This window comes from Penicillium lagena (assembly GCF_028827675.1).
Source record: "Penicillium lagena strain IBT 129212 chromosome Unknown utg000003l_segment0_segment0, whole genome shotgun sequence".
In the NCBI taxonomy this organism is placed as follows: domain Eukaryota; kingdom Fungi; phylum Ascomycota; class Eurotiomycetes; order Eurotiales; family Aspergillaceae; genus Penicillium; species Penicillium lagena.
Genome location: NW_026623224.1, coordinates 2122599 through 2145613, shown reverse-complemented (window position 1 = coordinate 2145613; position 23015 = coordinate 2122599). Strand labels below are relative to the sequence as shown.

The window sequence follows — 23015 nt, the reverse complement described above, 5'->3', positions numbered from 1 at the left end:
CGAAGACTAAGGGCTGAAGGTATCGACTGAATAATGGAAATGCGGGGTTCAGGGAAAGATCCTCGCGTTAAATAGGCTGTTCTCCGCGGGACTAGCATTACGTAGCACCGGCATCGGCAGAATGGTTATTTCGATGAATGATCGTACCCTGACCCGTGGATAGAATTTCTCCTCCTTGCAATCGATGCGGCGTCGAGGTATTTGACTCTTTGTATAACTTTCACACTCCATAACCTGGTATCATTATTGTATGTGGATTTTTTTTCATGGCAAGTGGAAAAGTCTCAATCGCCTGAATCAAGTATTTGAGCTAATAAGCTAGCGGTCAATCAGGCTATGTTGGATAACTCTATGGGGCACTACACTTTAAGGGGCGGGATCTAATAAAGATAACTAATGCAAGGAAATGTGCAAATTTTGGCCCGCGACAGAGAATCCCGATCCTTCAGTGCCCTACCGTAATTTAGCTCCCTTGGCCGCGCCTAGCTTTACAGTCATAAATAGAGCATGGTCCGCGCAGAGCACCTGGTTTTTGCTAGTTCCTCCGATCTTCAAACTTCACGATGGCTTGGTCCGCACTTTTGTTCTTATATTATCTGCTCTTTCATCTGCATCTTTCGACTACTAGCTCCGCCGCTGCTGTTCTTGAGCCCCGAGCACCACCACCGTCTCTGAGAGGAGAACTGTATGACTTTGTTTTCAGCGGCTCTGGAGACACCTATGTCGATGCCCCTCGTCTAGGAGTGCCCGTAACCTACCAGCGCTTCCTATTGGATTCTTCGTCTGAAGGGGGTGCGGGTCGGGTTCGAAGCATGCAGACCACTGCATGTCCTACCGATAGCGTGCTGGCTTATTACAACTGGGACGTGAGCTTCGTGTTCATGATTCGGACCAACTATGGAGACATCATCGGTCGAGTTCCTAGAGAAGAACTAGATAAAATATCTGAGCCAGGGAAAGAGACGGCAAACTTTGCAGAAGTCTTTAAGGAGCCATACATCGAAAAAGATGGATATCTCACACATGCAATTCTAAACCTCAGACTGAACCACGGAGGTCCGACATCGGATCCTATAAAGTTCAATGGATGGTCGACATGGGGAGAGAGGGCACCAGTGACCAGAGGCGCTATAAAGCAGGGTTCGACTTACAGATATTATAAAGAATTTTCTGTACGTCGTATACAGAACGAGATCAGGACACTCTTGACCGGGATCAATGTGGCTAGCAATCCTCTTCCAGCTATACAGGAGTTCGATTTTCCTTATTCGGCAGATCAAAGAGCAAGCACAAAACATACAGGGCCCCCGGTCCGACCCAATGCACGTCTGGCCTGTGCAATTTCTTTGACTATGCAAAACAACGCCGCAGCCGTGGAAGAGACCTGGATCGGATCAGAAGCCACGATAGAAGAGAATTCTGGCAAGAGGGTGTCTGTTCTGACTCCTAGCGATTCGTCATCTCTTCGTATGACTCAGGGAGGCTGGGAAAATATATGAATGGTGTGTCAAGTGAGGTTATCGGCTTGAAATGTGAAGACAGGGAAAACAATCCAGTTGGAAGAATACTTACGAAACTACGAAGAGCTTAGCTACTGATGGCGCAGGGTCATCAGAGTCACAGTCACATTCAGCCCAATAGCAAAAGGATTAAATAGAACGAAAGGAACCCGAAATTTCGAATCGTTCTGAATGCACATTCTAGGCTGAGCAAGAGGTTGAGTGGGGGCGCAATGTGGCATTTTCGATTGGCTAAAGAGAGTGGCGAGCTAACCCCGACATCGTAACCACCTCGGGGGCGCACTCGCTGCATGCCCAATTCCGCAAAAGCTTGTTTTTGCGGCGGCTGGACGCCTGAATGGGACACGAGCACTTGACAACTAATTTTGCTAGGATGATCTCTCCTATGCGCGTACATATGTTTTATTATTAGAGAAAAACTTGTAATTGACTTTTTGGAGCTAGTAACTGTGGCTTGTACATTAACGTCGTTGTATAAGACCCCGTAGTCCCCCGGCAAGAGCTCGTGTTCCCCAAATTACTTCTGTAACCCGGAGGACAACAGAATATTGACGACATGCACGGTCTGACAAGAAGACTGCAGCCGTTTGCCTTTTCATTCCTAGCAGCCAGTGCCTTGGGAGCTGGCGCGGAAAACCAAAACATCCTAATTCTGGAGCCAACCTCGCTCTACAACCTTCCTGCCACCTTCAAAGGCAATTATTCCCAATCTTTCCTCCAAACTGATGGGCTCTTCAATGGTACAGCCCAAGAGGCTAGCTCCCAAATGAGGAAGCCGTTTATCGCATACGACGACGAATTTGCCAATCTCCTCGCTGCCAACGCTACCCTGGAGCTTATATACAATAGTTCCGACCTTAAGCCAGTGGCAGATGAAATGGGTATCTGGGTTTGGGATCATAACCAGGTGTGGATGTCCTCAGCCGGTATAGACAATGTCAGCTCCACCTACATCCTGGATTTGAACAACCACACAGTCAAGCCATTTGACGTATCGTCGAACGGGATTTCAATTGTCAATCCGAACGGCGGTGGGTACTTCAATGGGAAGTTATACATAGCCGGGGACGGCAATATGACTATTCCACCGGCTATTTACGAAATCGATCCAGTCACCCATGAGGCGCAGGTGGTGGTGGATAGCTATTTTGGACTGAGGTTCAACGGGCCAAATGATTTAACCTGGGCCCAAAGATGCAACAAATCATGGTTGTTCTTCACAGATGACCCACTGAGCTACTACTTCAGCAACGGCGAATATCCCACTATCCCTGATGCCATCTGGCGCTGGGATCCCGCAGAGAAGACCCTACTTCCCGTCATCGATCGCACCGATATCCTCGTTCCCAATGGCATCCGGGTAAATAAAGATAGCACCAAGCTTTATGTGACCGACACGCCGAGCACACCGATCCCAGGCAGTGGGTTCGAGCAGGTATCTTCGATGGAGCTTTACTACGGTAGTGACAGCTCGGCAATCTATGTCTTCGACCTCAATGATGACGGTTTCCCGCACAACAAGCGCTTATTCGGCATCGCGCAACGCGGAATTCCCGATGGCCTACACCTTGATGACAATGGCCGCGTCTGGACAGGTGAGCAAGACGGAATTGTGGTTCGCGGCCCGACTGGCAAAGTTCTCGGGATGATAAATGCGTTGGCGATTCAAGGAAAACAAGGTGTCGATTCCGACAAAATGCCATTGCAGAATTTTGCTTTAGCAGGAGACAAGGTTATTGTTTTTGCATTTAATAAGATCTACCAAGTTCAGCTAAGTCATACCATTGTGAAGAATATGACCTAGAGAGCAATTGTTGGGTGGTGACGATCACTGTATAGACCTGTTTGGGTGTTTTGTGTGTTCTGTTTCTGCATGTTTGAGGATTGCAAGCAATCTCTTCATATTTGGATGTTTGGACCTATGGGGTGCTTTGGGTTAGGATCTACTGAACTACTAGCATCTTTAAAGCTCGACAGCAACGCAATATCCCGATGTAGACGGATCTCGTTAAGTAAAGTTTGCTCGCTTCTCTGCTAAAAATACAAACGGGATAGCTAAACAGAACACCATCTTTTCATCATTGTCATGCTTGATATACTACCTGGGAACTTTACTAGTAATACGCCTCATTTTAGCAACCCCACAGAAATCCGTGTGAAACTTCGAATGGAGGAGACTCGGCCCATATTTTAGGCAACCCGACCTCATGCAACCCGCATTCGAGGTCGTGACGAAGCCGCTTAACTCCGATGCAGGATGCAGCTCTAAGGGTCCCCTGCCCAAGCTACGAAAGAATCAACTTTAGGATTGGCACCCCCAAATTGGGTACGGAACAATCCCCCGCTCTTCCATTGCCCACCTACGATGCTATATTTATACTTAATTAGTACCAAATTAAATCAAGACCGCCTAGCATTCCCGCACCTTGTGTTCGTTCCGGCTACTTGGAGACTTAGAATTTCTCAAACATTTCCAATCGCACTCCTTGCCCTTTTAGGCCTCCAGGTAGGCTGTTATTGCCCACGCCCACGCCTCCTCTCCCCCCAATACAAACGTCAAATAAGGCGTTACAGTACGCCTAACCCAACATGGACAGGACCCATGATGAATAATGATTCCACGTGAAGAGAAAGGGCGCAAATTCATGCACACGCTGACCAGAACGAAGCCATTTCTGTCCTTCGCAGGCAATTTATCTCAACTTTTCTGCTATACGCCATTCTGTTCTTATGCTTAAGCATGGCCAGCATCCAAGCCAAGACTATCCCGGCCCCAGGTCAACTACCTAATGTCAATTCAGATGCACAGCGCGTCTTCCAGGCTCTTCAGGCCGGTGGGGTTGCGATCGTTCCCTCAGAGTTCGGGTACGGCCTTGCTTCTTCATCGTCTGAAGCTGTTGGGAAGGCTTTTGCAACTAAAAAACGTCAAGCCGGCCATGCGCAAGCATTAATCGGCCCATATGAACTCCATCGTGAACTACACATCCTCGATGAGTGGAAATTTGAAATGACACATGTTCTGACCCAAGACTTGGGTATACCACTGGGAATAGTAGCACCATATCGAAACAACCATCCGATGGTGCAAAACTTTACGCCAGACACGATCGCGAACATCACCAAAAATGACACTATTTGCATCTTCGTCGGCGGTGGGCCCCTGACACAAGAGATTGCCCGGCTACACTTCACAGCAGGCCAGGCGATGGTTGGGTCTAGTGCCAATATAACCGGGAGTGGACAGAAACATTGTGTGGAGGACATTGAACATGAGATCAAGGAGGCCGCAGATTTGATTGTGGATTATGGTCTGCAACGCTGCCATGATTTTGGGCGGCCGTCTACCTTGGTGGACTTTGCTAACATGAAAGTGCTGCGAATGGGCTCATACTATGAGACATTTCGTGAGCGAATGCAGAGATTTTGGGGGATTAGTTTGCCAGAGGGAGTAGTGTAATCGATTAGAATGCGTTATATCGTACGAGGGGTTTTATAGGTTTACTTAGAATGGGCTAAGTCACGGGCGTCAATTACCGATCAGGAAACTCCACTTTTCTGGCACTCTATGCCCTCCATGTTGTATACATTTTGTTTCACTTCTTGCTATTTACTGATTACCGAGTATAGTCTAGCATGTGATACTTGCTCTAGCGGTGCTCTGGGCAATGTTTTTGAGGTGAGACGTGTGGCTGTCTCAGTGCTGAGTCTGACATCCAAGCCCTCTTGAGAATCTCACTCTGTTTCCAATCTTCCCAGTTTGTTTTGTCAAAGCTTTCGCAGTATCCTGTGTCGGAAGGGTCTTCCCATTGAACTTGCGGGCAAGATCATGGAGTTCGCCGAGTATCACCCGAAACGCAGACTCAAAAAGACCCACGATCCGTTTCATCGGTCTAACCGAAAAGAGCTGGCCGAGTACCTCAAGTATTGCTGGACGCTTCTGCTTCGGTGTGATATGATGGCGAAGTCTCTTGATTCTCAGATTCCATGAAAAGAGTTGGTCACACAGTGCATGGTTGACTTCTGGAAGTCCCCGAAATGCGAGTTGGGGCGAATGGGCCTGTGAGGATTACGAGAACCCCAGCGTTTACGTTTCCTATACATTTGTGTAACAGGGTGGTGGAAAGAGATCGTTACAACAATAAACAGAGTCAGAATCAATTAAAATACTACAACTACTACGAATCATAAAATCATAATCATACCAGTGCTTTGTATAGATCCCAGCGGCCCATACAGAGTGAACCGCACCGCTGATCAACGACGGCCCGAGCTCAGACCGCCGCCGAATTTTTCCCCTTTGCCTCAACCTCCACCTGCGCTTCTCCCTGTGCTCGTCCGCCCGTCCACTCCGCGTCATGGTATGTATCTCTCTTGCCCTTAATTAATGCTTACCCCTAATCACCCACGATATCCAGGCCCACCGCATCGTCACCCAAGTCGTCGTCACCGGCGCCCGCGTCTTTGGCCGCGCCTTCGCCGAAGCCTACAAACAAGCCCAGGCCTCGGGCAAATACGCCGCCCAGAACAAGGGCAAGAGCGGCGGCAGCTTCACCTCCTCGGGCCTGACCCTTGACGAGGCGTGCAAGATCCTGAACGTCAAGCCACCCAACGGCGGCGCCAGTGAGGCCGGCCTGGAACAGGTCATGGAGCGCTTCAAGAAGCTCTTCGATATCAACGATCCGCAAAAGGGAGGCAGTTTCTATCTGCAGAGCAAGATCTTGCGCGCCAGAGAGCGACTGGAAATGGAGGTGCGCGAGGCAGAGAGGAAGGTTGCAGCGGAGAAAGAGTTGAAGGAAGGTTGGAAGCCGAAGGTGTACAAGGATCGGTGAGGTGGGTGAATTTGGTCGCTCTGGCTCTCGCCCTCTTTCCATCGTCTCTATCCATCTCTCCCTCGATCGCTGAGCCAACGACCCGACATCAACTCGACCTCCGACTCCGACCAGCAACTCCGGTGTCCCCTCCGATCGACCCGCCCTTTTCCTCTCTCGATTTTCGCGGCATAGCATGGCGTTTTTTGTTGTTGTTGGGCCATACCTGGGAGGCCTTCTAGACCGGGGGTGATTCATCTGACCCCTTCAGACCAGAGGTCTTCTCTTCTTTCTCGTTCTTCTCTCTGTTTCTGTACACCACCAAACGATCATCCCCCTTGTCTCTCCACTCCATCCTATCCTGTGCCAGAAGGATCAAACCTATGTACCATGTACTATATAGCTGTATACTTTGCATCAAGATGTATCATGTCTTCATTTTTTATTTTTTTTTTCTCTGTAGCGATCGACCAACCTTTTTTTGGTTCCTTTTTTGCCACCGCTTGGTCGCATCCAGGAACCGCAGCACCAAACGCATCATCGCCGAGATAAATTTCAGTCGACAATTAACTATACGCTGTCCGACCAAAGACAACAATGGCCGCATCCCGACCGTCCCATAGCATCGCGAACATGTCCCTCATCGGCCCCCGCCATGGCGCCATCCGGAGCGGAGCCGGAGGATTTCGTTGAGTTTTTCGCCCGACTGATTGATAAGAAACCTGTTCCCTGCTCTGGCAACCGAGCTGTCAACCGAGCTGTCATTGTCTCTCTTTCTACAATCCTACCAGTCCTCTTGGACACCAAATAACTCTCCTATCCTCCCGGCATATACACTCCCTCTTGGACCACCCCCAATGCGACCCTCCACCACCCCGCTATCAGCGGACCTCCCACCGCTGATAATGGGTACCGCAACCTTCAACTCCCAATATAACGCCGACCCATACACCCTCCCAACGACAGAACTAGTGCAGCGGGCGCTAGCCTGCGGTATCCGCGCCTTCGACACTTCCCCCTACTACGGCCCCGCCGAAGAGCTGCTCGGCCGCGCGCTCGCAACAGAACATGTCCAGCGCCACTACCCGCGAGACACATACCGACTCCTCACGAAGGTAGGTCGCGTTGCTGCGTCGGCGTTTGATTACTCGCCGAATTGGATCCGACACTCCGTGCGGCGCAGTTTGAAGCGGCTGCATACGACTTATCTGGATGTGGTGTATTGTCACGATGTGGAGTTTGTGCCTCCCGCCGACGTGCTGGGCGCAGTGCGGGAGTTAAGAAGGTTGCGAGATGAGGAAGGTGGTGTTGTGCGCTATATTGGGATCTCGGGTTATCCCGTGGAGAGGCTGAGTGAGCTCGCGGAGATGGTGCTGCGGGAGACGGGCGAGCCCCTGGATGCGGTGATGAGTTATGCCAATTTCACACTGCAGAATACCCGGCTGCAATCCGCTGCGCTGCCGCGGCTCCTCGCTGCGGGTGTGGATGTGGTCCCGAATGCCTCGCCGCTGGGCATGGGCCTGCTGCGCCGCGACGGCGTGCCTATCGGGTCGATGGGCGACTTCCACCCCGCGCCGGATCCGCTGCGTCGCGCGATCCAATGTGCGTCGGACTGCGCGGCAGACCACGGCGAGAAACTGGAGGTCGTTGCGATTCGCTTCGCTCTCGAGTCCTGGCTCCGCGCTGGAGCCAAGGCAGGCGCACTGGGAGCACCACTCGCTCGCGCGGCCGACGCAGACCCGGGATTCTTGTCCGTCGCCAACATCGGCACGGGCCGCAGACTAGGCGTCAGCGTGATGGGGGTGAGCAATGTCGCCGAGCTGGACGAGACGCTTCGAGTCTGGCACAGTATCCTCCACGGGCTGGAGAACTGGGACGACGACGACGAGCTGGTGGACCTCGACACGCTTCAATCCGAGGCGCTTGCTGCCAACCGCAGAACTCCCAATAACGAAACGAACGCCAAGGGGCCCGTTCCTTCGTCTGCCGAACATGCCTCCAGCATCCTTACGCCCTCTGAAGGCCTCATCACCGATCGCGCTTGGTCTTCCACGCGCTGCGCTCAGATCCTGGGGTTGGCTCGTGAGATCCGCAGTGTACTCGGTGAGGAGTGGATTGATTATGTATGGGCGAGTCCGCCGGCGGACTTTGTGAATTTGTTGCCTGAGGAGCATATTGCTACTTTGCAGCAACTAGCAATAGATATGGGGAAGACGGAGGAAGATGCGTATACCCCTGGTGGGCCGGATCGGATGCTCACGCCGCCCTTGGATGTGGAAAAGCAATTTGAATAGACGATGGACCTTGTCTATATGACAGTTTGTTGGTAGTGGGGACTGTATATAGGGCGCCTCATATATATATTGCCCGTGCCCATGTTACGTGTGGAAGTTTATAGACCTAATGCGATGAACAGATCGATTCATACCTTACCTGTTGAGCGATTGAACGACTGATCTTATTCCAGCCAACACAAACCCCAACCCATTGCTTCACGATCCTCTCCAAGAACGCGCATATAGCGCATTGCTCGGTGAGAAAGGAGGAATGGAAGTGGAAGGGGAAGCACAGGGAAGGAAGAGCAGCAGTAAAGACCGCCAGCCCGGCGGTAAAACCGGCCGTTAGGCCTGTTGCATTGAAGAACTAGCTCGGGTCCCTAGAAGAGGGGACATCAATCTGACGAACAGGGGGATATCACCGACTGTCATCTTGCAAGACTCAGCGCGTGCCCGGTTCGTCGTTTCAGCTTCTCATGTAGATCTTCTGCTCACGGTCGTGTTCGGAATTGTCGACCAAGACCTCATTGTGATGTCGGAAGATGTCAAGTTTGTGTCTGCAGCGACAGGAAACGATCCTAGAAAGTGAGTATCACAAGATCACAGCAGCTATCAAAACACATCCCCCGTTCCAGCTCCGCCTAGCTTCTCCTCCTCCTGATGAGGCGGAAGCCCACACATGAGAAAAAACAGAAACAATCAAATCTATGGACTCCTCGTTTTGTCCACGGGAAAAAAGGGTATCATCGGACACAAGTGACCAAATACTAACATACGATCAAGAAAGAAAGGAAACTCGTGACAGGGCATAACAATCGACCAGCAGACTCGGGCTCATGCAGAGCTCGGCGCAGGAGCCATCTGTTTCTCCCGTTCGTCTAGGTCCATCTCCATCTCCTTGTTGTCTTTGTACCCAGCAAGAAGACGGGCCTGTCTGAGACTGACACTGGCCCTGACCTTCAGATCTGGTCGCAGACGTCGCAGCCGATCGGCACGCTCCTGACATTTCACGTTTCTGCGATAAGTCGCTTTGGCTTTCGCTGTCATCGGGAGGGCAGAGGGATCCTGCTCAGAGCCACTCTCCGCTTCCGCTGAAGATGTTTCTTTTGAAGCGGGGGCTGGGGCTGGGTCAGGAGCACCATTCGTCTGGATGGTTTGCTTTTGCTGGTTGGATGGCTTGGAAGGCTTCATTTTTGGCGCTGGTGCAGGTGCTGAAGGAGCGACCTTGACAGGAGCCTGTTTACCAGCACCATTCTGAGCACCCTGTTTCTGTTCACTACTTTGTTTCCCCTTCGAGGGTAGCTTCGTCTGTGGCGCTGGTGTTGGCGCTGAGGGAGTGACCTTGACAGGAGCCTGTTTACCAGCACCATTTTGCACACCTTGTTTCTGCTGATTGGTTTGTTTTGCCTTCGGTCCATTCGGGACGCTTTTATCAGCAGACGGTCTTTGAGAAGGCTCTGGTGGAGGGGGAGGAGCCTCCCTATCAGGAGGAGGGAGGCCCGGAGGTGGCGGGGGCGGGGACCGATGATGGTCAAACCGGTCACATGTTTCGAAGACTTGACGCAGCTGGAATCGCTGTTCCGTGTACTCGTCGTAGTTTGCCCCGATAATGTATTGCAAGATGCTTGTGTGGGATGCACCAGTCATGGACATGTCAATCATCGCGTTTTTCATGACGTCGTGTGCTTTCGAGAAGGCCCGCAAGATCAAGGCAATCTCTTTGGTCCCACCTGAGATATCATTGTCCCGGTTGTTGGGGTCCTCGATTGTCAGGCGATCGTTTTTGTCTTGAAAAACACGCTTGTTGAAGTAGCCGGGTGGGTTCATGCTGATACCCATCCGCTCATAATTGAAAATATTCCCGTAGAAATTGAAAAAGTCCATCAGGATATTGCCAAGGTTTTGCTGGACATGGCCGTGCGGCATATGCTGAAGGAGACTGACAACCAGACAGGTGATGGAGAACCCTCCCAAACCGCCCGTCGGCACTTCATTGAGACCGCGAAGCAGCAAGAACTGCTTGACAATCGAGATCACCACGGGCATCACCGGATACTCGGCTTTCCACATCTGAAAGGTTTCGTTCGCAACCAGACCGCTATCATTGTCAAAGGACAAATCGACCCGCAGTCCAGTCAGCTTGTCCACGAACTTGAGAATCGGCACTCGAGCATGCGCAATGACCTCAATCGAATTGGGGACCACGATGTTCAGGTTCTTCAGGAAGCCTGAAAATGCGTAAATCTGCCCTTTTCTCTCGCCGAAAGTCTTTCGTCCACTGCTCATGAAGGAGGTCGACAGAAGGACAAGATCAACATCTGCCGTGGGCAAGTACAGTCCCGAAGCAAACGACCCGAATGCTCGGATTTGTACACCGCGGTATCTGTTTTGGAATGCACTTTGAAGCCGCGCGATCAGGTCTGCGCGAACAATCTGCTCAAATTTTTGCGGTTTGGCCCAGTGGTAAAAGCTGATAATTTCGTTGTGCAATCTAACGGAAATATTAGACTTGTTCAGCTAGTGTGTGGACGGAACTCACCTTGTCCCCATATTCATCGCAGGAGCCGTGTGCTCCATCCAGGGCACAGGGGTCTGCTGAGGCAGTGCCCTCCACTGGTCTAGTATGGAGGCGTCATAGTAGAATTTGCTCGCGGGTTTCCCAGTCTTTTTAGAGTAGCCCTTGACCTCGTCGTCGCGGGTGCGTTTCCGACCCGCCAACGCGGACTCTCTCATATCCATCCCCTTAGGCCCCCTTGGCGCGTTCTCTGGAGCATTGTTTGGCGGCTCGTCATCAATGCCCATGGCACCGAAAGAGATGAAGTCCTGGTTCGTGGTCACCTCGTTGGTGACATCGGGTTTGGTCGCGCTGGCAGCGATTTTCGCCTTGCGAATCAACTTGACCACATCCACCCTCTTCTCTCGACTCTCGTCAGGAGGCGGCAAGGCCGTGTACGGGTCCGGATTCGACCATTTGGGTGCAGGCGGTGCAGGCACAGGGGATTCAGCACCGTCGAGACCGAGAGCGAGCTTCTTGCGAGGCCGCGATGTTTCCTCCGCGTCTTCGTCGGTGGACAGGTCCATTTCTGCCTCTTCGCTGTCACTCAGGTCCTCCCATGATGTGAATTTGGGTGCTTGCTTCTCCTGCTCTCCGACAAACTGTTCGCTGATGGACCCTGGTTGGGACGATAACAACGGGCGTTCGGAAATGTGAGGGCGTGGGTAGCGGAAGGTGAAATTCTGTCTGGGATGTGACCGACGGTCGGGGCCTCTGCCGTTGCCTCGAAACTCGAATGGCGGCATCGTCGAGGGCGACAAACAAGAGCTACAAACAGAAAGGAAAGCAAAGAAAGATGCCGGAGTGGATGCGCAGGAAATTTTAGGGAAGGGCCCGATCGGGAAGGCGGTGTCCGCCTTTTTTGTGTTTAGTTCCTCCTTGGATGAACTTGTTCTCTCTTCCTTCACACGCCATGCTTTTTATATCCGGTATCAATCGCAAATCATCGAAGACTCCACAATCAGCTCCAATAGAAGCGCGGGTCTTTTGCAAGAATATATCGAGACTCTGCACCATTTCCTGGCCGATGAAGCTCTTGTCGTGATGCACTCCAGCTACTGTTCCGACAGCGCTCATATTACCATCCCTCGAGTCGCGAGGGAAAAGCTAACCGGAACGACAATGAGGACGGAGGCGCATCCTGTTTATAAACACTACTAGCTAACTAGCTACTTCTTCGACTCTCCATATTTCTTCAGTCCATCTTCCAACAACCGCACCAGGTCCTGTTGTACTCCCATCTCAGCAAAGCTGACTCGCCCCGTAGCCCAGTCCAACCACTCCTCGGCACGGACGTTCCGCGAACGGAGCAAACCCACACTCACATCGATCAGTGATGGCCGCTCATCGCAATGCCAGAAGGCATTGGCACCGCAACGACTGCAGAATTCCCTGTATACACCCGGTGAGCTGTTATACCGCTGCATGGATCCCTGGGTGAAAGTGAGGGGCGAGCGGCCGGTATTCCACAGATTGGATTTGGGGATAAAGGCCCATGTCTGAATGGGAAATCCGCTCCCCAGGCGACAGGAGGTGCAGGCGCAGGTGCCGGCGAGATACTTGGTGTTCCCGTCGCGCAGCCACCACTTGACGTCGTCCAGGTTGGCGGATGACGACGAGTGGAATGGCACGAGCAGGTCGGCCCAGGGGGATGATGCCTCCGCGGAGGACGTATCTGGTGGAGTGACGTAGAAATCAATGCCGCCGCAGTCGCAACGCGCTTGCAATTTGTCAGCGTGGTCAGAGGTGTCGGCGCTTGGGCTTTGGGGGTCGCCTTGTCCGGCGCTCAACAGACAGCCTGGGGTGGGAGAGATTGTGCCCGCCAGGAACGTGCTAAGTCCACCGTCGCCAGTGTCGCCGGCCTGCCAGTGCTGCACTGTCGAGACCGGCGGCGCGTCCTCCGCTGCGAGAACCCCCGCCGCAACCAGATATTCCCCCGACGCTGAACGGGCAAAGACGTGAGCACCACAGGTCCTACAGAAGAATCGCGAGGCATGGTTGGACTGTCGGTACTCGCGCAGACCCGTTAGGGCAGGCGGTCCTTGCTGGACGAAGTAATAAGCCGAGCACAACAGCCCCGAAACGGCGCGACAGCGATGGCAATGACATAGATCCAGATTCGATGACGACTTGAGTGTGATGGGCAGCACCACTTGTCCACACAGACAGGCGACCGAGGACGACATTTGGCTGCAGTAGTAGTTCCTGGGGTCTGTGTCCGAATATGCACTCAATCTAGCTCGCAGAATCATACATACAGTAGTGTGGTAGTCAGCATTCCGGGTATATAAGGGTCTCTCTCTCTTTCCCCACTTTGGCTTCGCTTCATCCCACTTTCGCCTCTGCACCACCCGATCATCATCAACATCAAACACCAAACCACTTCACCACATATCAATATGCGTGAGCAGCCTACCATCTCGTATCCTGGATTCACTGCTGACCACCCACCAGCCGACCACGGTTGCACCTGCGGCGCTTCGTGCCAATGCCCTGCCGGCCAATGCAACTGCCCTGTACGTGCTATTCCCTGCCGTCGCATCGTCTTATAATACTTCATGCTGACTCCGAATTTCTGTCCGCGCAGAAGAAATAAGCCGTCCAGTTATGGTGTGTCTGCCTCCTCGGGGCCAGATGCAGTGAGACTGATGTGTGTCTAGGCCGTGCGCTTGGCTAGACGGGGACAGCAGACTGTTGCGATGTTTTCTTTTTCGTTGCAAAATAGCTTCCTGCTGTAACTATTCAATGACACGTGCAGTTCAGTTGCGGGATCCTTCGTTGTTTTTATATCCTCTGAATGAAGGAGGGACCTTGCGGGCATCAGGCCGCTGCTCGGGTCATGTAGACGTGAACATTCCCTGGAAGAAGCGTAACAGTCTCTTGTTGCGCTGTATTTGCAATTATCCAGAAAATCGCCCACCGAGGGCCGGGCAGCCCTTCTTCTTCTCTGGGGAGCCACGCCCAGTGAGTTCCACCACCCAACCAACAGCCACACTTCCCTATCCGACACGTTCCGACCTCCATCCCTCTATCATTCTATCTCAAGGGTCGAATCGGCTTCCCCGGCTATTCCTAACTCTTGCCGGAACCACTCTTCCTTCTTTGAACGTGGCGCTGGCAATCACGCCCTAGCATCCACCACCCAGCCCATCTCGGGGCTTCCACGTCCTCGCATCCTCCATAAGCAAGCCCGCGCGGCCAATCATAGGAAGGTCAAGATTCCAGGGCCAATGCGAGACGAGCATCTGCATGCACGTCGGAGGGTCTGTGTGTACGCTGATGATACGCGCTCAGTGCCTCGTTCTCTCCACCCGAGATCTGCTGGAGATGACTTCAGCCGGAGCCGAGGGTGATTCCTCATACAGGGGTGCGTGGTTATCTGATCCTGACTGGCCAAGATAATCACTCTCTGATGTCCAGGTCTTTTCTGTTTGACGTGCTTTTCATCGGGGTGGGGTAAGTATATAGAAATGATATAAAGAAGCCCTATCCATGGCTGGTGATACTGATCTGGACTGTTACAATAAAATAATATTCGCTCAGAGCACATTAAAACAGAACGAAACACAAGTGGATACAGTACCTATAGGATCCTCACTCCTCGCCTGCGCCAATGAAACAGACCTGCGACCCTAACTATCCCCCAAGGTCCTCACCTGTTGGTTCCGCTGCTGGCGCCGGAAATTTGTCAGTTGTCCCCTCAGTCGATGGTATTACATGTTTATATTACTTCTTTCTGAAAGATAGCCGTGATGGAGTGGGTTATGGAGACTACCTGGTACTTTCTAGTATACTGAGGAGATCAAGTTAGGTTGTCATACATTTTGCAAATACTAGTCGTCTGTCCTCCATGCTAGTGAACTACTGTTGTGAGACCATCAGGAGTGTTGAAATGTGCACTATTATCTCCTATAGAGACATGAATCGAGACTACTATAAGTTGGGCACCTAGTCTCTCCGCGATGGAGCTCTCTGCCCGACGCCCGCCGTACTATATCATAGAGCCCCATAATATAACAGTCACAGTCCAGTCCCACGACTCCAAAGAAAGCCTTACGTAGTCTTTTTCTTTCTTTTTTCATAGATGACGCTATATGGGTCCTGCGTTTCTTCCCGCCAGCCCTTTAGCTGCAGCTGCATCTGCACAGGAGCCAAGGCATGCGCCTCCATCGAGTCAAGAAATAAGATCGGAGCAAGTCCACTATCACCGAAGCCGGCCACCTACAACCCTACACTACATGATTCGGTGGAGATTCTGCATCTACTCCAAAAGAACGGAGCTAGCTGTAGAGGGTTTTCGAGAACAGGGGGTCTCGATTGGCGTCCCGCTAGGTAGAGTTGCCTATTACGTGTCAGCGCGCACATGTCCACCCACGTTTTAATGAGGAGCGGCAGATGGATGGATGATCATTCGGCGCTCTGCGTTGAGCTGCTTCTCTGCGCCTTTGACTCGGCCACGATGCTCAAGAGGAGAGAGTGTTTGTGTTGTGATGATGGTGGCGCTTGGGATGGTGGTGAAGTATAAAAATGGCCTTGATTCCCTCCTTGTCTTGCTGCTTTCCTTCTTTTGTTTCATAACATCAAGCACAAGAAATATCCTCGGATACTCTCAAACACTCCTTAGCTTTTATCCTATCTCAAGTCACCTTCGCGACAATGGGTCCCTGCTCATGCAACTGCTGCTCCAGCACCTGCAACGGCTCGTGCAGCTCATGCACTAGCTGCACTGTATGTCCATTTACCTACCCCTCGAAGAATGATGGACGATATGAAAACATGTCTGAACATCGCGCTGACTACTACCAAAACAGCACTAAGCCGGCCTCCGCGTCGCCCGCTCCACGGCCATCCACTCCCAAGTTTGCGGCATCAATTCATCCGCGGCCGGGTATCCCGCTGCTCTCGAATTAGTGGGCACTATACGGTCTACAGCAGTCGCGTTTCTTCTAAAGGCTTGGGATCTCTTGGTTGCGGCGATTTTGTGGAATTCCGTTGCGTTTATCTTGTATTACGTCCGGCCCTGCGCTTCGCGTCTATATACATTGTTGACTTATACACTTGTTCCCGAGTCGTAGCGTCTATTGTAGAAAGCCTCCAGCCAGGTAACAGGCCGGAGTAACCATCGAAAACGTATATTGAAGAATCTAGAGGCTCAAAAACATTCAGTCGGCTCTGTACGTGACATAAGACCCCAACACAGATCACAGCTCATCCTTGCGACGAGGGGCAGTATCGCCCTCCGCCTCACCACCGGCACAGACCGCCGGCGTCGTCACAATCATCGAGTAGACGCACTTCTCATCCTCCATGGTCTTCAGAATTGCGTTCTCCTCGCCACACTCCAAGATGACGTTGGTCGATCGATTCGGCCCGTTCCAGCAGTGCTGGCCATTCGCGTACTCGAGCGAGACCTTCTCTACAGAGACCATCTCGCCCGCCTCGTTGACCTCCTCGACGCTCGTGGTTCCAATCTTCACGAACTTGCCCATGTTCATGCTCGACCCGCCCTTCCGCTGGTTCTGTTTCGTGTTTTCCAGGAAGCAGTGCTCGTACGTGTACTCGCCTGCATCTTGCTGGATGCACACGCCTTTGAGAGCGCGGAAGATGGATGCCGTGCCGTAGTCCTTTTCAAGGTCGGCTCGGTGGTCACGCACCTTGTTTTTGAGATCTCGGAGCGAGTCCTCGCCGGATTTAAGGGCGTTTTTTGCCTCGGTCACGGCCTTGGACTCGGAAGAGGGGTCTACTTCGGTCTTTGCTAGGATTCCTTGGTCCTCGAGGAAGGACCTGACCGAGGTGACTTTGCCTTCGATGAAGCTGACTAGTGATGGCGGCAGGTAGGCTGCGAGCTTGTAAACTGTAGAGATCGTGTCAGCATTGAGATGTGTAGATGACGAGATGTGTGCTTACCCAGATCGGAATGGTCGCTGCCATCTTTCTCATTCTCCCAGTGCTCCCAGTGAATGCCCGAGTTCTCACTATCAGCTTTGGCAATCTCGTCCAGATCACGCTCCTCTGCACTGTTCACATCGTCGCCTTCCACGTTCTCCCGGGCGGCGTACTCTTCCCAGCCGCGCACTGCACGCTTCACGCCCTCGTCGTTGAAGTTGGGATTGTATTCGACCTTAAACGTGGACAGGATATCCTCGAGCTCCTTGAGACGCGACCGAGTCTCGTCCCGTTGGCGACGGACATCGATGAGAGCATTACGCAACTCATTCACACGGCCCTTAGCCAAACCCGCTAGGGCGCTAACCTTGCCCGAGCCCTTCTGCTTTCCAGTGCGGATTATTTTGCGGTCCCGTTCCTCGGCAGCCTGTAAATCGGCCTCCAGGTTCTGCACCTTGACTTCCGCGCCCTGGATCTCCGCCTCCAGACGGATGATATGGTCTTCGACCTCCTTCTGCTGACGCCCAGCGTCGACAAGGAGTTCGTTCTTCTTTTTCAAAGCCGCCGTCATGGACTTCTGGCGCTGCTCTTCTTCCTTCCGCCACTTCTTGCCAATTTCCTTGCAGCGGTCCGGGCATTTGGTGCCTCCGACCTGCGCCCACTCATCGCTTCCATCGCAGCACTGGTCATAGTCACAGATCCCGTCATTGATACGTTGGAAGGGGATGTACGATGGCCGATGACCCTTATTCTTGCAGTAGAACCCCGGAAGGGCGGGCGTAAGCTCCAATTCACTGTTTCCCGGACGGTCTGCCACGGTCAATGGCGAGTTGCGGGACAGATGTGAGCAGGCCGAGGTGCCGGGCTCGTCACTGCCGTCCGGACAGTCGCAGAAATCATCATTGATGGTAGAGAAGGGGATCTTAATCGAGGGATGCGAGATGCAGGTGAATGAGGTCGTGTCCTGGTAGAATTTGGCAACTTGGGAAGTCGATTAGTATGGGCTGGAGCAGCATTCAAGGCCATTCTTGTTCAACAACTCACACTCTGGAGCCACACCCCGTGGACGAGCCACTTTGTCGCTGGCAGCGACAGATCCGGCCACGGCCAGCAGTAACACCGGGTGGTTCAGTCTCATGTTTTACACAAGTGTGGAGGTGCGGAGAGAGCTCCCTCCATTCAGGCCAGCTGGTGCTCTTGTTATCGTGGCTGAGTCAGCTATCTCTCTTTTGGTCGTCAGTGGCAAGGCTGCTCTTTCTCCTTACACTCTACAAACCGCCCGACCTACCAACATGGGTAACGATGGTGGCAGGTGAGTCTCCTCTTCATAACATACGTCCGATCTCTTTCTGACCTCCGCAGTATTCCCACTCGCCGCGAACTCGTGCGCGAGGCGGCCCGCAACCCGAGCACGGCGCAACTGAAAGAAACCCAGCGCGAACAGCAAGAGCATCACTGGACGACTTGCCCGCTCTCCCATAAAGCGCTCGTCCGACCGATTGTCTCAGACAGTGTCGGCAATCTCTATAATAAGGATGCAGTGCTCCGGTTCCTGCTCCCCGGCGACGACGGCGAGGGCATGAGCTCCAAGTCCGACTGCGAGGAGATCCTGTGCGGGCGTGTGAAATCGCTGAGGGACGTGGTGGAACTGCACTTTGAAATTGACACCGAACTTTCCGAGCACCCGTCAGACCGCGTCCAGGCGCACCGGCACGAGCGCCGTGAGGGCTGGATCTGTCCGATCACTGCAAAGCCGCTGGGTCCGAATGTCAAGGCCGTGTACTTAGTGCCTTGCGGGCATGTCTTTGCCGAGGAGGCGATTCGGCAGTTGAAAGGCGACAAATGCTTGCAGGTGGGTTCCAAGAGACAGGTATCTCTTTCTGTGATTAACACATTTGTCTAGTGCAACGAATCTTATACCGAAGACAACATCATCACGATTCTGCCCACCAAAGAAACAGACAAGCAGCGTCTGATTGCCCGCGGCCAGAAACTCGCCGAACAGGGCCTCACCCATTCTCTCAAGAAAGCCCCCGGCTCGAAAAAGCGCAAGAAGCACGCTACCGCGGAGGTATCGACCGAGCCAGCGGCAGAGACTACCGGATCAACAGCACCTAAAACCACATCGGCATCAAATAGCCGAAGCAACACATCCACACTAATTCCCAACAACGCTTCTAGCAATGGAATCAAGAATGCAGCCACGGCAACACTCACCGCGCGAGTGCTGGGGGAGGAAAATGATAAGAAAAAGCGTCGCAAGATGATGGGCGGAAATGAGAATATTGATAGCCTCTTTACGAAGAAGGACAAGGACGGCGGTGTCAAGAGTGCAGATTTTATGACCAGAGGATTTACTATTCCTGCTTCGGCGCGGAGGTAGATCTTGTGTTTCGCTTCGAATTGTCCTTCATTGCTGGCTCTGGAGTTTGGTTTTCGGCGATATTGGAACCGGCGTCTCGGGGACGAGTAGTCAGTAGTCCTGGTATATGATCTTGAAATAAAAATGTACATTCTTGAAATAAAGAAAGAGACAGTTCGATCAGGGTTTCTAGTATACACGAACAAGACGTTTTGTCACAAATCACACATGCGTCGCAGATGAAGTAAAATGGTAAAACTACACTCTTCTGTCCACCTCCCAAGCAACATCACTCAGCATCTTCACGCTAATTCAGAATGCAGCATCAACCGCAACATCTATTCGGACGCCGGCCGCTTCCATGGGGGAACGATAGTGTCGGGAACCTGGTACAAGCCACTCTTGTAGAGCTCCGCCATGTAGAGCTTCTTGCGGCCAAAATCCTCGTCACGGTCCGACTTCCTCTCCCTGCGAGGCTTGAACCTGAGATTTGATGGGAGGGCAACGTCGTCGAACCATTGCTTCTTCTTGGCTTTGGGGGAGCGGGACTCGGCCCACTTTTGGAGGTGTTCGCTAGCATGCCCGACAGTAGTCAGGGTGTTGATGTTCTTGTCCGAGAAGCGATATCCAGTCAGTTGAGCCAGTCTCTTGAAGAACTGTTGGATGGACGTTTGTTAGCATGAATGGGAGGAAAAGGGAAGGGAAAGACAAACGATAAACTTCACACTCGGGTCACTCAAGGGCAAATTGGCGAGCACCGGCTGCTCCTTCGGCAGTCCAACGTGGTCAGAGGAAGTCTTGGACCCCAGATCGGGCTCCTGCTCGCCGCCGATCTGCTTGAAAACAAAGAAGAGCACGTCCCTGACATGCTTGCTGCGGAATTTCAAGGCCGTCTCCCAGTTTCCGTCCGCAGATGGGTGCAGAACACACGAATTGAGATATTCTTGGATCTTGCGGTCGTGCACATCAACACTGCAGATATTGGCGACTTGCTCCTTCTTCTTGAGCATGTGCATAATGCAGATCTCCGTAGCGACCTGACGGACTTTTTGGGCGATGGCATCGGGGGTGACGTCCACGGGTCTGGCTGCGAATCTGTAGTGAATCGCAAGCACGAAGTTAGCGTCTAGCAAAACACATAGGACTCTAAAGGAGAAATCAAACGTACGGCTGCACTTCATCCGCGTCTGTGGGACTCTGTTGTCTCCAGGCGTTCTTCTCCAGATAGCCAAGACGCTTCAGACCCTGCCAAGTGTCCGCCTGTTCATACTCGTCGCTGGGAAGGAGATCTTTCTCTTCAACCTCTTCGGGAACTTCAAGTTTTGTCTCGCCTTGCTCGAGGTCGGTCTGGCTGGCCGGGGCGTTTGCTGCCTGCTCCCCCTCTCGCGCCACGCTTTCGCAATTTGCCCCTCGCCACCGTATGGGTCTTTAGAGCCTGGAGGGTTCTCAGTACCCCATATCTTTTTCCGAGCTCTCTCAGTGAAAGAGTTATCCGAGGCGTAGCGTCGGAACGGACGGGTGAGCGGCGCAAGGCCTCGCGGTGAGACCTCCTGTCTGCAGGTGGAGCAGACATAGAGCGATTTAGAGGCCAATGCCTCCCGGCTGAGAAGCCGCATTGAAGGCTGCATGGTTGGAGGAAGGGCAGCGTTGGGAAGACTCGCGTTGGATTGATTTGACCGAAGAAACAAATCTTAGGAGAGGGTCACGTGTTCTATGACTAATCTTATTTGATTGGTATTGGGTGCTGAGCAGAAGAAAGTTGGCTAGTTCTCTTCTCACGTTGTAAGAAATCTCGACTACATTGACTTTGGATCAACATACTGGAGTGGTAGGGGAAAAGGGTCGAAATCATGGCCCGAAGCGGAGGGAGAACCATGAGGTCGATGAAGACAAAGCACTCGTCAACACATAATCAAGACAACAAAGTCCAGACTGCTTCGATATATTTTCACACAAAAGAAAGATCAAAATTATTGGTGCCCATATTAAACATCTGGGATAATTTAAGCTATGAATATATGGCCAACGTTGCCTTCGATTCCGCGGGATTGTCAAACTATAGGATGCACACACTCAAGGCTGCACAGGAGTCTGCGCAACCGACAGGAATGCATCACCCGCTCCAAAGTAAAGTAGCCACTTGCCCTTGAACTGCACTAATCCCTCGCTGAACACAACATTATCCACCTGTCCAGTGATTTCTGTGGCTGTCGTCGGCTGCAAGATGGGGGTCTCGAGGCGCGCAACGGGAGGTCCCAGAGGGGAGTTGGCCGGATCAATGAGCATCTGTCCGGTGCTGTATTGGCCAATAGCATAACCGCCAACACCACCGGTGGCCATACCGTTGTAGACCTTCAGCCACATGCCATCTCTCGTCTTGATCGGAGGCGGCCCACTCTCAGTCAATGCCTGCTCCCACACATTCATCAGTGGAGCAAACGGCTGGCCGTTGCCCGAGACCTCCCAATGGATCAAGTCCGTCGAGTTCGCAGTGTAAAGATAAGTGTCTCCGAATTGCATATAGTAGTACCCATCAGGCTGGCGCTCATCGATGATAGCACCACTCTTGGTCCAGCCAATGGGGTTGGGAGCGAAATAGGTGACGGGATCGCGCCAATTGTAGACGGTTTCCGTGAAGGTAGGCAGGATGGGACCGAATTTCTTCCAGTGGACCAGATCGGTTGAAGTCGCAAGGCAAAGACGGGCGGTTGTGCCATCGTAGGCCGTGTAGGTTAAATAGAAGGTTCCGTCGATACGCACGACGCGCGGATCCTCACAGCCACCTGTTTTTTCGTACGGCTCTGTGGGATAAACGATTGGCTGATCGTAACGGGTGAAATTGTATCCATCGCTTGACCAGGCGAGGCCAATGCTCGAAGTCTTCTGCTTGTCCTGAGCCCGATAGAGCAGGAAGACCATGTCATCAAGAACGATGGCGCTCGGGTTGTAGAGGTATGAAGACTCCCATGAGTGGTCGGGATCAGGTCTCATGATGGGGTTGTTCGCATACTGCTCGAAACCGAGCAATGGGAAGTATGGCGCCGTGTAATTGGCCTCATTCTGTTGCGACTTAGGCGTGATTTTGGGAGGCGTGTTGGAGGAGGCCGCAAGGGCGCTGCTAGCCCCAAGTCCTAACACGAGGAGACACTGCAGTGAAGCCTTCATTATGATCTGAAATATTGACAATCAAATTGTGTAATGAATGATGATGAAGAAATTGCTTGTCTCCAACAATGAGGCAGCAGCTCCTTTAAAGGCGTGCGGAGATTAGCCATAGTTGACTTTTTTTTTTTCGGCGCAACTCCCGACCTTGGGGTATCATCCCACACAGTTAGTGTCAAAAAGCATCAAACGCGGGGTCGGAGAATAACCTAAGCTTCTCCTGAAGCCCTGGTATTGTTGATCTTTGCTGGTTTTATCTTTAGCGTGCCCGGCCCTCTCAAGGTAGCGTCGGAAAAAACGTCGGCGATGAGTGGAGTATCTAATAGCAATGAAGGCGAGAATTATTTTAATCAGTAACACAATGCAATCTATACAAAAGACGAGGATGTCCGGCTATTTAGCTTTTACAATGGCTGAAAAGAAATTATTCCAAGCCCTTTTTTACGT

The 23015-nt window shown here is 52.3% G+C and overlaps 12 protein-coding genes across 12 annotated transcripts; 7 read left to right on the top strand and 5 right to left on the bottom strand.

The window, feature by feature from the left end:
- Positions 1-563: 563 nt before the first annotated feature.
- Positions 564-1499, top strand: N7510_006041 (uncharacterized protein; the record flags this gene model as incomplete). The annotated part of the gene is made up of 1 exon (XM_056977967.1): positions 564-1499. One exon carries the CDS (start codon positions 564-566, stop codon positions 1497-1499), a length of 936 nt encoding a protein of 311 aa, XP_056833999.1.
- Positions 1500-2076: 577 nt separating this feature from the next.
- On the top strand, positions 2077-3324 carry N7510_006040 (SMP-30/gluconolactonase/LRE family protein; the record flags this gene model as incomplete). Its single annotated transcript, XM_056977966.1, has 1 exon — positions 2077-3324. One exon carries the CDS (start codon positions 2077-2079, stop codon positions 3322-3324), a length of 1248 nt encoding a protein of 415 aa, XP_056833998.1.
- Positions 3325-4260: 936 nt separating this feature from the next.
- Positions 4261-4977, top strand: N7510_006039 (uncharacterized protein; the record flags this gene model as incomplete). The annotated part of the gene is made up of 1 exon (XM_056977965.1): positions 4261-4977. The coding sequence occupies one exon, from the start codon at positions 4261-4263 to the stop codon at positions 4975-4977; it is 717 nt and encodes a 238-aa protein (XP_056833997.1).
- Positions 4978-5875: 898 nt separating this feature from the next.
- On the top strand, positions 5876-6349 carry N7510_006038 (import motor complex subunit PAM16; the record flags this gene model as incomplete). Its single annotated transcript, XM_056977964.1, has 2 exons — positions 5876-5878; positions 5936-6349. The coding sequence occupies 2 exons, from the start codon at positions 5876-5878 to the stop codon at positions 6347-6349; spliced, it is 417 nt and encodes a 138-aa protein (XP_056833996.1).
- Positions 6350-7185: 836 nt separating this feature from the next.
- Positions 7186-8622, top strand: N7510_006037 (D-arabinose 1-dehydrogenase (NAD(P)(+)) ARA2; the record flags this gene model as incomplete). The annotated part of the gene is made up of 1 exon (XM_056977963.1): positions 7186-8622. The coding sequence occupies one exon, from the start codon at positions 7186-7188 to the stop codon at positions 8620-8622; it is 1437 nt and encodes a 478-aa protein (XP_056833995.1).
- Positions 8623-9438: 816 nt separating this feature from the next.
- N7510_006036 (putative topoisomerase family protein TRF4) lies at positions 9439-11904 on the bottom strand (the record flags this gene model as incomplete). Its single annotated transcript, XM_056977962.1, has 2 exons — positions 9439-11095; positions 11144-11904. 2 exons carry the CDS (start codon positions 11902-11904, stop codon positions 9439-9441), a joined length of 2418 nt encoding a protein of 805 aa, XP_056833994.1.
- A 423-nt stretch (positions 11905-12327) lies between these two features.
- Positions 12328-13344, bottom strand: N7510_006035 (GFA family protein; the record flags this gene model as incomplete). Its single annotated transcript, XM_056977961.1, has 1 exon — positions 12328-13344. One exon carries the CDS (start codon positions 13342-13344, stop codon positions 12328-12330), a length of 1017 nt encoding a protein of 338 aa, XP_056833993.1.
- Positions 13345-15814: 2470 nt separating this feature from the next.
- Positions 15815-16069, top strand: N7510_006034 (uncharacterized protein; the record flags this gene model as incomplete). The annotated part of the gene is made up of 1 exon (XM_056977960.1): positions 15815-16069. The coding sequence occupies one exon, from the start codon at positions 15815-15817 to the stop codon at positions 16067-16069; it is 255 nt and encodes an 84-aa protein (XP_056833992.1).
- Positions 16070-16359: 290 nt separating this feature from the next.
- On the bottom strand, positions 16360-18182 carry N7510_006033 (uncharacterized protein; the record flags this gene model as incomplete). Its single annotated transcript, XM_056977959.1, has 3 exons — positions 16360-17012; positions 17066-18025; positions 18089-18182. 3 exons carry the CDS (start codon positions 18180-18182, stop codon positions 16360-16362), a joined length of 1707 nt encoding a protein of 568 aa, XP_056833991.1.
- Positions 18183-18336: 154 nt separating this feature from the next.
- N7510_006032 (replication termination factor 2) lies at positions 18337-19427 on the top strand (the record flags this gene model as incomplete). The annotated part of the gene is made up of 3 exons (XM_056977958.1): positions 18337-18356; positions 18407-18896; positions 18948-19427. The coding sequence occupies 3 exons, from the start codon at positions 18337-18339 to the stop codon at positions 19425-19427; spliced, it is 990 nt and encodes a 329-aa protein (XP_056833990.1).
- Positions 19428-19744: 317 nt separating this feature from the next.
- Positions 19745-21034, bottom strand: N7510_006031 (mitochondrial 54S ribosomal mL50 protein; the record flags this gene model as incomplete). Its single annotated transcript, XM_056977957.1, has 4 exons — positions 19745-20062; positions 20120-20501; positions 20575-20757; positions 20799-21034. 4 exons carry the CDS (start codon positions 21032-21034, stop codon positions 19745-19747), a joined length of 1119 nt encoding a protein of 372 aa, XP_056833989.1.
- A 445-nt stretch (positions 21035-21479) lies between these two features.
- Positions 21480-22571, bottom strand: N7510_006030 (glycoside hydrolase family 130 protein; the record flags this gene model as incomplete). The annotated part of the gene is made up of 1 exon (XM_056977956.1): positions 21480-22571. One exon carries the CDS (start codon positions 22569-22571, stop codon positions 21480-21482), a length of 1092 nt encoding a protein of 363 aa, XP_056833988.1.
- Positions 22572-23015: the final 444 nt, after the last annotated feature.